This window comes from Hydra vulgaris, chromosome 09, assembly GCF_038396675.1.
Source record: "Hydra vulgaris chromosome 09, alternate assembly HydraT2T_AEP".
Taxonomy (NCBI): domain Eukaryota; kingdom Metazoa; phylum Cnidaria; class Hydrozoa; order Anthoathecata; family Hydridae; genus Hydra; species Hydra vulgaris.
The window spans coordinates 31,137,649-31,152,549 of record NC_088928.1 but is presented as its reverse complement, the minus strand read 5'-3'; the positions used below and the strand labels follow the sequence as shown (position 1 = coordinate 31,152,549).

Below are 14,901 nucleotides of genomic sequence, written 5' to 3'. Positions count from 1 at the left end.
AACAAGTTAGTGGGCGGTTGTTTACTTTACCATAAAAATGTCTTAACTTTATTTTAACGATCTTTAAAATTTGCATAAATAGAGTAGATATTTTATCATTGCTATTGAGAAATAGGTACTGCATAAATAAAACTTGTTTTTAGTTGAGTATGAAACAAAACAAATATTTTTATGAAAACTGTTGTTGCTTTTCAAAAGGAAATCGTGGATCATTCAAAAAACATAAAATTATAAACAAAATGTTCTACATTCATCAGCTGGGAGATGTTGATGTTAAGAAACACCTCATCAACTTAAAGGTAATTATGTATTTTAAATTTACGCAGACTGTAATATAATTTTTATAATTACATACTTTATAACTTCTCTGCAATAAGATTTTGAGACAAAGTTCTTTAAACAAAAAAAAATAGCTCTTTTAATTAATTCCTCACTCTTTTAATAAATAATCACTAAATTAATCACAATCTTGCAATATTGTATTTTAATAATAACAACAATGTATTTCAAACTTGTAAACATTTTTCGTGAAGAGTCAGATTATAAACAATGCTTTAAATGACACACTTAATAATTGTTTAAAAAATTGTTTTTAGGTCATGCGATTAAACGATAATAATATTTGGGAAGAAAATGGACTTGTTGCAAATAGACTTAAAAGAAATCTTGAAAAGGATGAACAAATATGTGCTTTTCACCGGTACACGTTTGGTATTGCATGGAGTCCTCCAAAAACATGCTTTCATCCTCACCATCTAAATATAAAAGGAAAAAAATCTCCCGCTTTAAGGGCGTCACCAATGCATGTCGTCATATCAATGTCAAAGCGATACAATGAAGTATTTTCAGTTGGTGCAATGCTGTCTTTTACCCATTTAAAGCAAGAAACTGCTTTATCTAGAGTCAACGAAAACACCAATTTATGTACAGAAACACAAACACAACAAGAACAAACATATATGACACCTGCTACTCCAGATGAAGAATTTGATCCCGGTGAAATTAATGTTTCACAGGAGATTTTGGACGAATCTCTAAGAAGCCGTGAGAGTGTAACTGAGGTTATTAATGCAAGTCCAATAAAATTTAGATTAAAAAGGAAGTTCGAATATCTGGAAGATACTACTAAAGATAAGTTAAAACGCAAGTATGTTCGCCTAGAAAACTTATTAAAGAAAAAGTTTGCGGAAGCTGTTGCTCCTGGACAAGAGGAAATACTTATAGATTTTCTTAACAGTAAAAATGTTGATGAAATAAATAGCCCTCTCCCAATTGAAATTATTCGTGCTCAGAAAGTATATAAGCAAAGTGATTCCATGGGAAAGTTAGTTATCCTCTCATTATTAGACCATACCAAGTATACCAAAAAGTTTATAATGAACACATTTGAGTGTACCAAACATCGCATAGAAACAGCAAGAAAATGGCATGCATCTCATAAAGGGTTGGCATTTCCAGAGAAGAAAGTATTCGTCCGATCTAGTCTTGATCAAACAAAGTGTGAACATTTCTTAGACTTTATATTTACAAGCGGTATTTTGCATGATGTTGCTTATGGAATAACCAAATTAAAATACGACAGCGGTGAAGAACAAAAGATAGTGCATGCAATACTGACGACAAAATATAGCCACGCTATCATGTTCTATCGAAAAAGTTGTAGTGAAAACAATTATATACCATTATCTGATTCAAGTTTGTGGAAAGTATTGCATGCAATAAAACCTTCAAGTCGAAAAAGCTTAGCTGGATTAGATGATGTTACTGCTTCAGGCATGAATGGTTTTCAAACATTACAAAAATTGGCACAAAGATTTAGTTCTAAATCTCTCGAAGCTGCCCTTGAAAAAGGAAAAAGGTATTTGAAAACAAGTTATCAAACCAATTGTAGTGTCAATGACTCAAACATTTCTTCACATAGCTCAAAACATGCCTTATCAGATCCATATGAAAAAAATCTTCAATCCAACACAGAGATATCAGAAGTGGTATGTGCCGATTGCTATGATTTGTGCAAAGCTATCGAGATGATCAAAGAACTAACAATTCAAAATTCTGACGATGCTGATTCTATTTATGATTTGGAAATTGCTGTAAAGGATGTATTCAACTACATAAAACACCTGATGAGAGATTCTCAACAGAAAAAGGCAAAAATCGAAGCTTTTAAGCAATTAAACGATGAAACTGCTTTCTGGCTTAAAGATTTTTGTCAATTCAAAAATTCTTCCGGTTCGATACAGAGAGGGCAAAGAGAGTATTTTGGCAAGAAAGGAATGAGTTTACATGTGGATATATTCTTCATAAAAATAGCAGGAAAGTTATTCAAACGTGTTTACTTTACTTCAATGTATAGGTGTGATCAGGGAATAGGTGATGTTGTTTCGTTAGCCACTGCAGTTTTAGACCAATTCAGAATTGATCAACCGCATATCAAGAAAATGTTTACCAAATCTGATAATGCCGGCTGCTATCAGGGAAATCTTTCAGCTGAAGCAATCTACAATGTATGCAAAGAGAGAGATATAAAGTTGCTGAGATATGATTATAATGAACCCTGTTGTGGAAAAAATCAATGTGACAGAGAGAGTGCAGTTGTAAAGACAATTTTAAGGAGTTACGTTGACTCTGGTAATAATCTTTTGACTGCTGATGATATACACAAGGCTATGCATTATAGTTTTGGCGCTAAAGATGCAAAAGTAGCAGTTGCTCAATTTAGCAATGATAAAACTGTAGTTACTGGACCAAAGATTAAGAACATTAGCAACTATCACTCATTTGAGTTTGGTGAGAAAAGTATGAAGATGTGGCGTTATTTCAATATCGGTGAGGGAATTGAACAAGAGTATGGAAATCTTAAAATTCAACCCTCGATTAAGTTGTTGTTGCCATATAGCAAAACAGATAATTCAATTAAGCGTAACAAGTCACTTAAGGAAAAACAGAAAAGATGTGACAGGCAATTATATTCATTAAGATTTTGCACTGAAAGGAATTGTACTTTATCATTTGAAAGCGATGCTGAGTTAGAAGAACACATGCTATCCGGTCTTCATACAGTTCCGAAATCATTAACATCATTGGATAAAGTTCGCAACTCGTTTGTTCATAAGATGAAAATTACTTCACAACTAAATATGCCAATTTCTTCATCCTCTAACAGTGCTTCCGTAAAAGACAAACCACATTGCATGAACATTTTTCTATTGCAAGGTTGGGCATTACCAGTTCGAAGTTCTTTTAGATTTTCAAATCAGCAGAAAGAACTGTTGTATAAATACTTTATTCGTGGAGAAGAATCAGGTAATAAAATGAGCCCTGAGCAGGTTCACATGCAGCTGAGGAGAGAACTTCCGCCTGATCAATATGTAACTAGCCAACTGATAAGATCTTTATTTTCAAGGTAGGCATTGTTGCTATCAAAACTTTTGCAAATTAGATTATGTTTCTGACTGTTAAATAGTTCTTTTACAAATATGAAATTAAAATTTAGGTGAAAGTTATAATTTTGTGTGTTTGTTTACATATGTTTAAAAATATGTACAATTGATATTGTTATAGATTTAGTAACCTGAAAAGAAAAGGTAAGCTGGTAGAACCGACAACAGAAAATAATGAAAATAGTCAGGTTAACGATAACAAAGAAGTTTATGGCGAAAATGATGACTTTAATCTGGCAGGAGACAATGAAGATGATAATAAATATGAGGAAGACATCGCCAATCTTGCAAAAGAAATTTGTCTTGTATGGAAAGTGAATGATTGGGTTGCTGTTGCATATGAAAAACAATGGAATATTGGATATATTGTGGAGGTAATATTATTCAAAGTATATATTAGTTTCAAGTTTTTATTTTGTTTTACAAAACAGTGCTCTAAAATAAAAGGAATATAAATAAAATGTAAAAATAATTTCAGAATGACATTATATAAGACTTTACAAGTTTTATTGAATGTAAGCAAAATTAAACAAATCATAAACTCTTTATTATATTATTTTAAATGTTGCGCTAATACTTTTAGGTATCTATAACTGGGATCAGAGTTAATTGTATGATTAACAGGCAAGAGAATACTTTTCAAACTGATAAAATTATCTGTTTAGTAAATGCTCCTTTTCTAATCAGTGGTTGTGGCGATTATTCATTATCCGAAGAAGACTATAATACAGTCATATCATTATTCTTAGAGAAACTTACTGCAGCAGAGTAGAAATTATGCGTGATGTGGTGGATAATGTGTGTAAATGACTCTATTAATAAATGAAAAACTAATTTTTAAATGGAAAAACATTTAAATGTTTGATTTATGTTTTATTTAATTAGCAATATAGTTATCTTGATGTTAGATTTTTGTTCAGTTTTTAATTCATGTTATATCATGCGTGTGACAAAATCACACGAATTTTTTTTATTATTATGTTAGGACCTTTTTGTATTGACAGTTGGATATGTTTACATTTTTACAAAACTAAGCGCCTCTGCCGTAATGGTTCATTTTGTAAGTATACTAAAACATTTTTTTCCAATTTCAAGCCTTAATATATTAATAGGCCTTAGGTATCACATAACTTTCTTTGCATTTTTAGACTCAATACCTTTGATAATTTCAAATCTTAAAAGAAAAATTGTGTGCAACACTTCGCCGCTAGAATTAACTCCGATTAAAAGTTGACAAAACTGATTGATTTTGTACTTTTGAACTATGATAATTAGCCAACCGCACAGTGTCACGCAACTTTTTTATATTTTTGGAGAGAGCTTTTGGGTTACGTCTGATATTAACTACAAAAGCTATGTGCAACTTTTTGCCTTGCCAAAAAAATGGGTTCAAAGGTGGCAAAAACTAAATTTCTAAAAATTTTTAAAAAAATCTCAAAAATTTAAGCCCAGATTCCGAGTGAACGAAACATTTTTGAAAATTTTTTTTTTCCCCAACAGGTTTTTTCTATATTCTGATCAATATATAAAAAATTCAAGCAATTTGGAGGAGGTCACTTCCACAGTTTCAGGAATTTGCCTGATTCTTAAAAAAAACGGCTCTTAAGTACTATGACAATCTTTACTAGGTACATAAATAGTGATTAGTAGATATTTTATTGATAACAGTGGTAATAAACGATAGTGCCACAGATAAAATTTGATCTTTTTACTAGGAGCAACCATTTTGCACAAGTCATTAAAAAGCAAAAAAAAGTAACCAATTTTTTTGCGTCATCAGCAGTTCCGAATTAATTTTTAAAAACAGCTTGTCATTTAAAAGTTTTTGTGTGTTGGTTTTGTTACTTAACTTAAACTTTATGATTAACTCTGGTCATTGGTTTGTTAACTTTTTGCTCGACATTACTTGTCTCCTCAATTCTTACAGACTTGTTAAGCGCAGCATGGTGCAAAGGAGAAATCTTATATTGAGATTTCTATTCAACTCTACTTTGAAAGAATTAGAGTTGAATAGAACATTTTTATAAGACATTTTTAAGTTAGTACGTACTAAACCTTGATTTACATTTTAGTTAAGAGTTATAATTTAATTTGCCGTTTTTGAATTGGAAGTTTTAAAAACGAATTAAGATCATCAAATAACAACGATATTATACATTTTAATATAGACGATGATATACATACATACTGTAAGAAGTATAATTAACAATATTGAAAATTTTAAACATTTTCCTGCCGAATGTAATTATTTATTCAGCATGATTAGCTTAAGAGAAATTTGATGTTATGAAGATTCCGAACCGGCAACTAATATTATACAAAAGAAAAGCGTAAAAAAGGGGATTTGAGATTATAACATTCTTAATTTTATAGCAACTTGTTAGAGATAATCTTTCGGTTTCCGATATTGGCAGTGAGTTCTCAACAAATGAAACAATAAACCAAAAATTTTAAAATATACTTAACCCCGCCCGGATGATATAATGAAATATTCAAATTATCTAAAACAAATTTCTAAGTAACATTCGGCGTTAGTTTTTGTTCCAAAATCTCTCGATTGCCAAATTGCGTGTGTTTTCACACATACAGTCATAATAAGTGGAAACCGTGTGAAAATAACAAAATTTAAATAGACTAATCAAAATCAAAAGTTTTTGCGAGTGGTTTCTATTGGTACAGACATTTTGCGCTTAACTTGAATTTATTTATAAGAAAACAAAGCTTGTAGATTATTAGCTATGCAAATTACAGTGCGTTACACACACTGTAATTTGCATAGCTTGTTGAACAGCCGAGCTTAAGATACGTTGTGGATTGAATAACTACTCTTAACTTAATCTTAAACCAATATAATAACTTAACTTTAAACCAATAGAACTACCATATACATCTACACCAAAACTCAGTGGTGGCCGAACCACTGCCCGCGGGCCAAAAAATGCTTGCAAAAACTTTTTTAAATGTCTGTTAAAAAATCAATCTAGACATCAAAAAACTAGTTTCAGATGGTCAAGTTCACCACTTTTAATAATTATATTGCTTTGATACAACTGATTATAATAATTATTAGTCACCTATATTTTCGTAGAAATAAATATTTTTTGCCCGCAAAATTGTTTTTTAACTTTTTGTTGCTCGTATGCTAAAAAGTCTAGCCATCCCTGTTATAATTTATTCAAAAAAAAAAAAAAAAGTATAACTTTAAGAAAAGTATCATCTTATTGATATTTTTGTAACAGGTATGTAAGTAAACATTTATAAAAACTAATAAAAAATATCTTTTTTATGAAGGTTATATGAAAATATCTTGAAATGATATAAATAAAATCCAAGTCTAAAAAAATATATATTATTTTAATATATATAATTTCTGAAATCGAGATATGATCAAAATGCAAAAGGATTTTCAGAAATAAAATAAAACCAAAAAATTTGTTGCTTGTACATTATTTTTGATATTTGCCAGCACAAATTTTTTAATAAAAAGCCATAAAACTGAGCAGCTTTGCAAGTCATTACATCAGTAATACCTATTTTGAAATTCACAATACTTACTTGGATCATGGCTTTACTTAGATAACCTTATCACAAGCATCAAGGTTTTTAATAATCTGATACCTTGTATCATTTACTATAACCTCATACAAAGTATATCTGATATCAGATGTTTATCAACTTTGAAAAACAAACTACAAATTGTTTTTGTTTTTAAACATGCAACATATAAATGGATATTATTAAATATAAATGAGAGAAACACAGTTTTTTAAGATATACACCAACATTTGTATGAAAAATTATTAGTATAAAACATTTAAATCGGTAAAAATAGTAAATTTGTGAACGCTTCATTCAGTTTATTACTTATATAATGTAACATTATATTCAAGTAGTCGTTTGAATATACTAATATAATGTAACATTATATTCAAGTAGTCGTTTGAATATACTAATATAATGTAACATTATATTCAAGTAGTCGTTTGAATTCCTTAAATACTTTTTTGTAGCTGTTTTTTTTCACAGTATTATCAGATTTTACATTCTTGGAAGTCTTTCAATAATAAAACTGTTGTAATCAATAATAAACTTCAGTAATAAAAATGTTTATCAATTTAATAATAAGTTACTAATATATAACCAAGTAAAAAATTTACCCTTTATAAAATACTTCATGAAGTTACAATACAAGCATACAGAAAAAATGCAGAATAAAATCCAGATAATTTTAAAACTTAATGAACATGACTTTGAATATCATGAGCACGAAATAAAACAAAAAAACACAAAACAAAAATGTAAAAAGTAAAAATGATAATAAATATAAACAGTTATGAAAATATAATTATAAAAAGATAAAACCTGAAACTTCAAAAACTTTCAAACATTTTTTTTCTCACAAAACCTGCTTACCTTTAGCCAAATAAAATAAAAAGTAATATTTAGTGTGTTTAAATATCCTAATAACACAATAGTGTAGAATAAAACATAAACTTACTTCATAAAATGATCTGATTGTATTTCTTGATTAAACATGGACAACACTGATGTTGCCAGATGATGCCAGTTAATGCTATTCTCCATTCAGCTTTTTTTTAAACTTTCCGCGCGGAAAGCGACTTTACGCATGCGCACACTGTAATATTAAAAAAAGTTGGCGGAAAATTATAAAAAAAGTTGGAGGATTTAAAAGCTCAACAACGTTGAGCTTTAGAGCGAAAAGTTATTTGCTCCTATAGTATTATCCAATAAAAACAAGAAAGCTATCACATGATACAAGAAATAATATTTTGTTTTAAACAAACTTTGAAAAATAAACAAGTATATTTGGATTAACAATTTTGCTATTTTATGATTATATTATGAAATATTAATGCTAAATTAGATATAGTAAACGGGTAAATAAAGTAATAACTATTTCAGGTATAATATAACTAGACTTTTATAACATTTTAATTTACAACTAATTTGTTTTTGAATTATAAAAAGGTATAAAAGCAAAATGGAAATTAGTAATAATGGTGATATGGCTAGAATTAATGTCACCTGAACAACAAACATATATTTTATCTTTGCTTCAAAAACAAAACAATTCACAGCAACTGTTTTTGTCGCAACCAACAATTGAAACCTCACTTATATGTTCTAAAGAATTAGCTAAAAAAAATGTAAATACAACTCTAAAAAGAAAAATTAACTCCAACGATATAGACGAAATCGATAATGAAGAGTTTATTGAGTGTGTTAAAAAATACTCCTGTTTATGGAATACTGCATTATCTTCGCATTAAGATTATGATAAAAGAAAAAATGCTTGGGAAATGATTAATGAAAGTCTTGGTGGTGCTTATACAGGTTAATAAATTTCTTGCATTCAAAGGGAAACTATAGAGAAAAGTTTTAGTTTTGGGCTGATTTATGCTTATAGATCTAGTTTATAATTCTAATCAATTAATAGTAACTGATTATACTTATTTTAATATATCATGGCACTCTAAGTAGTACTTTTTTTAAGTTTTTTTGTTATGCTTGATTTTTTGTTATTAAAACTCACTCTGTTCTAATTAACTTTATAGTTGAATCCCTAAAAAAACTATGGAAAGGTTTATGAGAAAATTTAAAACGATGCAACGACAGACGAGAGAAAGCAACACGGTCAGGGGCAGCAGCATCTATACTACCAACATGCAAATATTTCAAACAACTACAATTCTTGACAGATACAGTCTGTCCTCAAGACACAGATTCGAACTTAGATTCAATAGTTGAAGAAAACGTCAATATAGAGTTTCAAGTTGAACCAACTATATACACAAAAAATTTAACTGAACAAGTCGGTTGCAGTTCCACCGATTTGCAGTTCAACACAAAAACTTGCTCCAGTCGCAATAAAAAAAAACATAAAGCAGTCAATGCTATTGATACCTTACTTGTTGAAAGTTTGAAACAATTAAAATAAAGATGACAATGAAACTATTAACACAGATACTGATGATTTATTGTAGCAGTTTGTTTAGCAGGTTAAAAGAGCTACCAAAAAAGAAAAATCGTTTGGCAAGAATAAGAATTGAAGAGGTTTTATTTACTTTAGAGTTTGAAGAAAAATAACTTTTAAAACAAAACTTTTTATATAAAAAATATATAAATTTATTTATATTAATGATAAAAAACGTCAAACTTTAAATTATTTTCTTTTTTATTCCTTGAATACTGTTCAAAAGGATTAGATATACTGTTAACTATTCTATCTTGCCATAAAACTAAGCCCTCCTCCGAATTAAAGTAATCTTGATATTTATTTCTTATAGATTTTGTTTTTATATTTATTTCTTATAGATTTTAAAATTATGGGCTCCTTGACATTGATTTGATTTAAGTCCTTGATAATTATTTGTTTCTTTTCTCCATTGACCAGGAATACTCTCGTGTGAAGTTTCTTGATCAACATAATGACTTGGGCAATATGAGAAACTATTTGTTTTTATTTATATTTTCATTAGAAAGTTGTGCAGAGCCACGGTTGCTTTTACAACAATTTTCACATTTTCAACTTTTAATATTATCGCTCTTCTAAATATTCGGAATCTGCTAGCCAATACCCCAAAAGAGTTCTCAATTACTCTTCTTCCTCTTGGTAAGCGGTAGTTAAACACAATTTCTGTTTTATCGAGATTAAGTTCTTCTTGGATAAGGCCACATAATATGCGGCTTTAATGCAAATGCCTCGTCGGCTAAAAAAGTGTAGGGAAATATTATGAATTTCGAATAACCACTTATACATGATGGATCAGGAAAATTTAACAGGTTATTGTCAATAGCGGATTTAACTTTGCTATTATTGTAAATACCACCGTCATTTTGACGCCCGGAGCCACCTATATCAACCAAAGTGAATTCATATTTTGCATTACACGTTGCTAAAAGTACGAAGCTAAATGTTTTTTTGTAGTTACATTGAGCCACTTCGGGCTGGCGACTGAATAATTACATGTTTACCATCTATTGCCCCAAGATAATAAGGAAAATTCCATCTTTTGTAGAACTCAGAAGATATTTCAAGCCATTCTTTTTGTGAAGATGGTGCTAACAAATAACCTTTTTTACAAATAACATTCCAAATTACTTTACATGTTTTTATGATAATTCTTCCTATAGTTGAAGGGCTCATTCTGAAACTTATTGCGATTGTTATCTGAGCATCGCCAGTAACAAGATGTCTTAATGCTATACATAGTCTTTCTTCAGCAGTTGCAACTACCCGTCTTAGAGAAGATTTAGATATAAATGGAGCAACCCATGATAGTAATATTTCAAAACTTTGTGAACTCATGCGAAAACTCTGAAAGAAGTATACACTGTCAAATAGTTTTAAATCTTTTACTAATACATTAAAAAGACCTTTTCGTGAACGTTCCATAAAAATTCTACGCATCCACATTATATGTTTCGTGCGATTTCTCAATAAAATACACTTTTTTAATACAAGCAACAAAGTTATTTCCTTTTTTAGTAGATTTCTTTTATTTAAAACCATTTTTTTTTTATAAAAAAACAAAATAACACAAAATTCAGTGCGGTAAATGGAGATTAAATTCCGCTTGAAGTTTTCCGCCCAAGAGCAAATTATAGCGCGTAAATTTCCGCCTACGCGCAAAAAATTCTGAATGGAGAACGGCCTTTACACGTTACAAGTTACGATATTTGTAAACATTTTTTCATACTGTTTTATGTATATACTATTTATACTTACTAATAAATATTATTTTTACAAAATATATTTTATCAATTATAAAATTTTAAAATTTTTTTTTAAATGTCAAATGACAAATAAATAAAAATCTTTATAACATTTATATTTTAACATACGAGATAAAGTCTTAAAAAATAGTTTTTTTTTAAATCAAATAATAAAAAAATATTTTTTAAAAAAAGGCTGCCATTTTTCTGAAAATTAGTCAAAAAGTCACATAGAAACATCAGAGATCCCGACGGGCATTTGTTTTTAAAAGTTACGTTCTAAATGTCTTTTAAACTTTTTTCAAACGTCTTTTAAACGTTCTTTACGTAAGAATGTTTAGAAGACGTTTAAAAGACATTTAAAATATACTTTTAAAATATATTTTAAAAGACATTTAAAATATACTTAGAACGTAACTTTTAAAAACAAATGCCCGTAGGGTTATCTTTTACTCCATTTATAAAAAAATTCCGCAACTAGTTCATAGTGCGTTAGGTCCAATATTTAGATTGGGATTTTAAAGTTAGTTCATTATTTTAGGGTGCAAGACTTTTTGAAAATCAAAAATGTCAATTTTACAAAAAAAATAAGATATCTCAAGATATATTATTAACTTTTAAAATCTCTAGCTAAAAAGAAAGATATCAATGCAAGTATCAATTTCAAATGTAAAACTGTGTATATAGAAGAGGTAACATAATGGTTTATCGAGTATCTTTTTGTAGACATTTATTATGATTTAATTAATAAAAAGAATGTGTAAAAATACATATATTCTTCCATGAACAAAAGATATAATTTATATTTTAACATATTAACACATTGAAAGATTTAACTTTTGACCAATTAAGCCATGAAGCTTGTTTACTTAACTGCATATTTTAGAGTAGACTGAACCAAACGTAAAAATATTCCAGCCTACACAACATTTAGTTATAGTAACCGCGCGAACAATATGCGCTAAAAGATTTTTGGCCAAAAATTAACGCCGTGATAGTGCTTAAAATATTGTTCTGTTTTGTTTACAGAACATTGAAAATGTTTTTGCCAAAAATTGATAATAAGATCGGCAGTGAGATAAGACCAGCTCAACTTAAAATTCTGCTCATGAGTTCTTGAAATTATTTATAAAGCACTATAACACATCCTATTTTAAAAATTTAACAAATTTTATTATATCTAAGTCGTCCGAAATCAAATCTAGGTAATGTCCGGAGCAAACTAAATATCAAGAACTCAACATTGCTCTATGTTACTTGAAACTAAACGTATAACATCTGTAGAAATGTATTGGTGTTTTTTCGATGATAGTTAAACTTATATTTGAAATATTCAAGTCTTCAAGTAAAACAACCTTTAAGTGTCTTTTTAGAACGGTCATTTGGTAAAAATGGTCATTCATTTTTACCAAATGACCGTGATTTTGGAGTCTTGAAAAAATCTTTAAAAGCATAATCGTATCTTAAGCAAGTAATTTATATTAACACTCCCTACCATTAAGCTTTTTAAACAAGTGTAACAAATCACAGTGGGCCAGAATAGTTAATTTTTATACAAAATATTTATATTCATTATTCCCAGCAGACATTATGTAGTAGGACCGACAACGGACCGCTGTCAGTACTTATGCCGTGCCGACGTCGTTTGCCTGCTGTGTTGCCGCGTTGGCTTGCACATCGGACCTTTAGCAGCAAGCTTCAAGCGGTTCAACAGCGGACCGATGGCGGCAAAACGGTAAATTTTTAACAGCAATCCGTTGGCGGCAAGCCAATGCTGGAGCCACAGCGTTTCGATATAGGACCTTCTGTAATTTGCGCTTCAATTTTGAGGCATGAACCATCTAAAGAACAATCTAAAATAATAATAGAAATTAATTCAAGATTGAGATTTACAAGTACAATTTACATATATAATTGTACAATTTACAATCATAATAAAATTATTATCTAAAGCATGTATAATCTCGATAAATTAATGTTTAAATTGCGTGGGGCGACTCTATTTTTAAAATCATTTCAATATAAAAAGAAACATTTCACACTTCATTCGGATACTACATACAGTAGAAAAACAATAACGTTAAACGAAAATCGGTTCACGTAACGGTCTGCAGACTTTTAATGTAGCCCTGAGAGAAGACACTCATATATTAATTGAAATATAGAAATTAACCAGTTAAGAAATACTAGAATAAACATAACAAACTAACCTTTTCAGTCTTTAAAGACATTTTGAAGGGCTTATATCAAATAGCGAGTTGATAGCAAGTAACTCCACGGCATGAGTGTATCTACATTTAACAAAATGAAAATAAAACCAATGCAATGTTAACATTAATACCTAGTTTTAAAAAAAACAAAAGCATAGTTAATTAAAAAGCTGTGGAAATATCTTTAAAAAAAGTAATACACATATTACCTGACACCTGCATTTTTTAAAGTAAAACACCAGATCGTCATCTCTAACTAACTGTAATATCAAACATGCTATTTTTTCAAAAATGAAACTGTTATTCCACATAAGAAACCTTCAAAATGACGGTTTAATTTATCTTAAAAAAACAGTTAAATTAAGATGGCTTAAATTACCTTAAAAAATAACTACCTGGCATACTGATTCTCTATTTTCCAAAATGGTTGAGGATTTTAAATAAGATCAAGTTTTTTTTTTCACTGTAAAACTACTAAACCTATTTTCAAAATAAAATCTGCTATCATATACAGAAAAAATAAATAGTATTTGAAAAAGTTACTTTAGTACCTGGTTGCAATCCAAGCAGTTTTTTAACCATGGCGAACATAACCCTTGAGGTGGTATAAGCGTAAATAATAAGTGCAAATCAAAATTAGAAAAATCCAAACCTGGAAAAAGATAAAAGTAATCAGAAGCATAATATTAAATCACAAGTATACTTCCTCATACTGAGTTTTTATAAGAAGGTTTACGAAAATAGTTTATAAAAGAAAAAAAGGCCAACTTTTAGCTGAATTTCCTAAGACTTCCTCTCATCTGCTTTAGAAGTTGAGCACCAAACTATTTCTTTCTCTTTCAAAAATTTAAGCAAATTTTAAATGGTATGATCAAACAGTAGACTATCTTTCCAAAACTTGAATTATGCCTTATTTTTTATTCATTACTACTAATACAAAACTGATTCATGCATACAAATATACATACATAAAATCCCTAAAGACCTTGTAAAAAAAAAATTAATGTAAAAGAAGAATTATGGCTTCTTAAACAGGTATCAATGACTATTACAAACTTTAGAAAAAAGTGCAGCTGCTTGAGACAACAAACTCAACAACAAAGCTTCAAAACACCGAAACACCTCATTCATCATATACTCAACATTCTCATCAATAACCTAATACTTATTAAGCTAAATACTTTTATACAAAAAGTTATTTATCCATTTATTTAACCATAAAATTGCAAAAATTACAGACTTACTCATAATTTTACAAATTAGGCTCGGTGTCACTCATATAGTTAAAAACTAGTCATTGGAGTGACACCTTAATAAAATAAACAAATAAAGCAAAAAAAAAAAAAAAAACAACAAAAACTAATAATATAGATAGTACCAAAAGAATAATGACAATAAAAAGAAGAACAATAACTATTAAAAAAGTCAGACTAATAACACAAAAAAAGGAAAAAAGGAATGCGACATGAGAGATAATTAATGAATGAGATAAAACAAGGTTATCTCATTCA

General features: G+C 29.0%; 2 protein-coding genes and 1 long non-coding RNA gene across 3 annotated transcripts; 1 reads left to right on the top strand and 2 right to left on the bottom strand.

Moving 5' to 3' along the window:
- Window positions 1-1,623: 1,623 nt before the first annotated feature.
- On the top strand, window positions 1,624-4,280 carry LOC136085080 (uncharacterized). Its single transcript, XM_065806415.1, has 2 exons — window positions 1,624-3,817; window positions 4,027-4,280. Exon 1 carries the CDS (start codon window positions 1,641-1,643, stop codon window positions 3,408-3,410), a length of 1,770 nt encoding a protein of 589 aa, XP_065662487.1. The 5' UTR covers window positions 1,624-1,640; the 3' UTR covers window positions 3,411-3,817; window positions 4,027-4,280.
- Window positions 4,281-10,115: 5,835 nt separating this feature from the next.
- On the bottom strand, window positions 10,116-10,881 carry LOC136085400 (uncharacterized). Its single transcript, XM_065806703.1, has 2 exons — window positions 10,440-10,881; window positions 10,116-10,318 (listed from the first exon to the last, which is right to left on the bottom strand). The coding sequence occupies exons 1-2, from the start codon at window positions 10,879-10,881 to the stop codon at window positions 10,116-10,118; spliced, it is 645 nt and encodes a 214-aa protein (XP_065662775.1).
- A 2,290-nt stretch (window positions 10,882-13,171) lies between these two features.
- Window positions 13,172-14,282, bottom strand: LOC136084711 (uncharacterized). The gene is made up of 5 exons (XR_010640801.1): window positions 14,159-14,282; window positions 13,942-14,042; window positions 13,600-13,732; window positions 13,391-13,471; window positions 13,172-13,309 (listed from the first exon to the last, which is right to left on the bottom strand). It is a non-coding gene; the product is annotated as an uncharacterized LOC136084711 (long non-coding RNA).
- Window positions 14,283-14,901: the final 619 nt, after the last annotated feature.

Coding starts and splice junctions, on each gene's coding strand:
- LOC136085080 (XM_065806415.1), top strand. CDS start 1,641: ATGTTCTATCGAAAAAGTTGTAGTGAAAACAATTATATACCATTATCT.
- LOC136085400 (XM_065806703.1), bottom strand. CDS start 10,881: ATGTGGATGCGTAGAATTTTTATGGAACGTTCACGAAAAGGTCTTTTT. Junction 10,319..10,439: donor TTATCTTGGGGCAATAGATG/GTAAACATGTAA, acceptor TGGTTGATATAG/GTGGCTCCGGGCGTCAAAAT.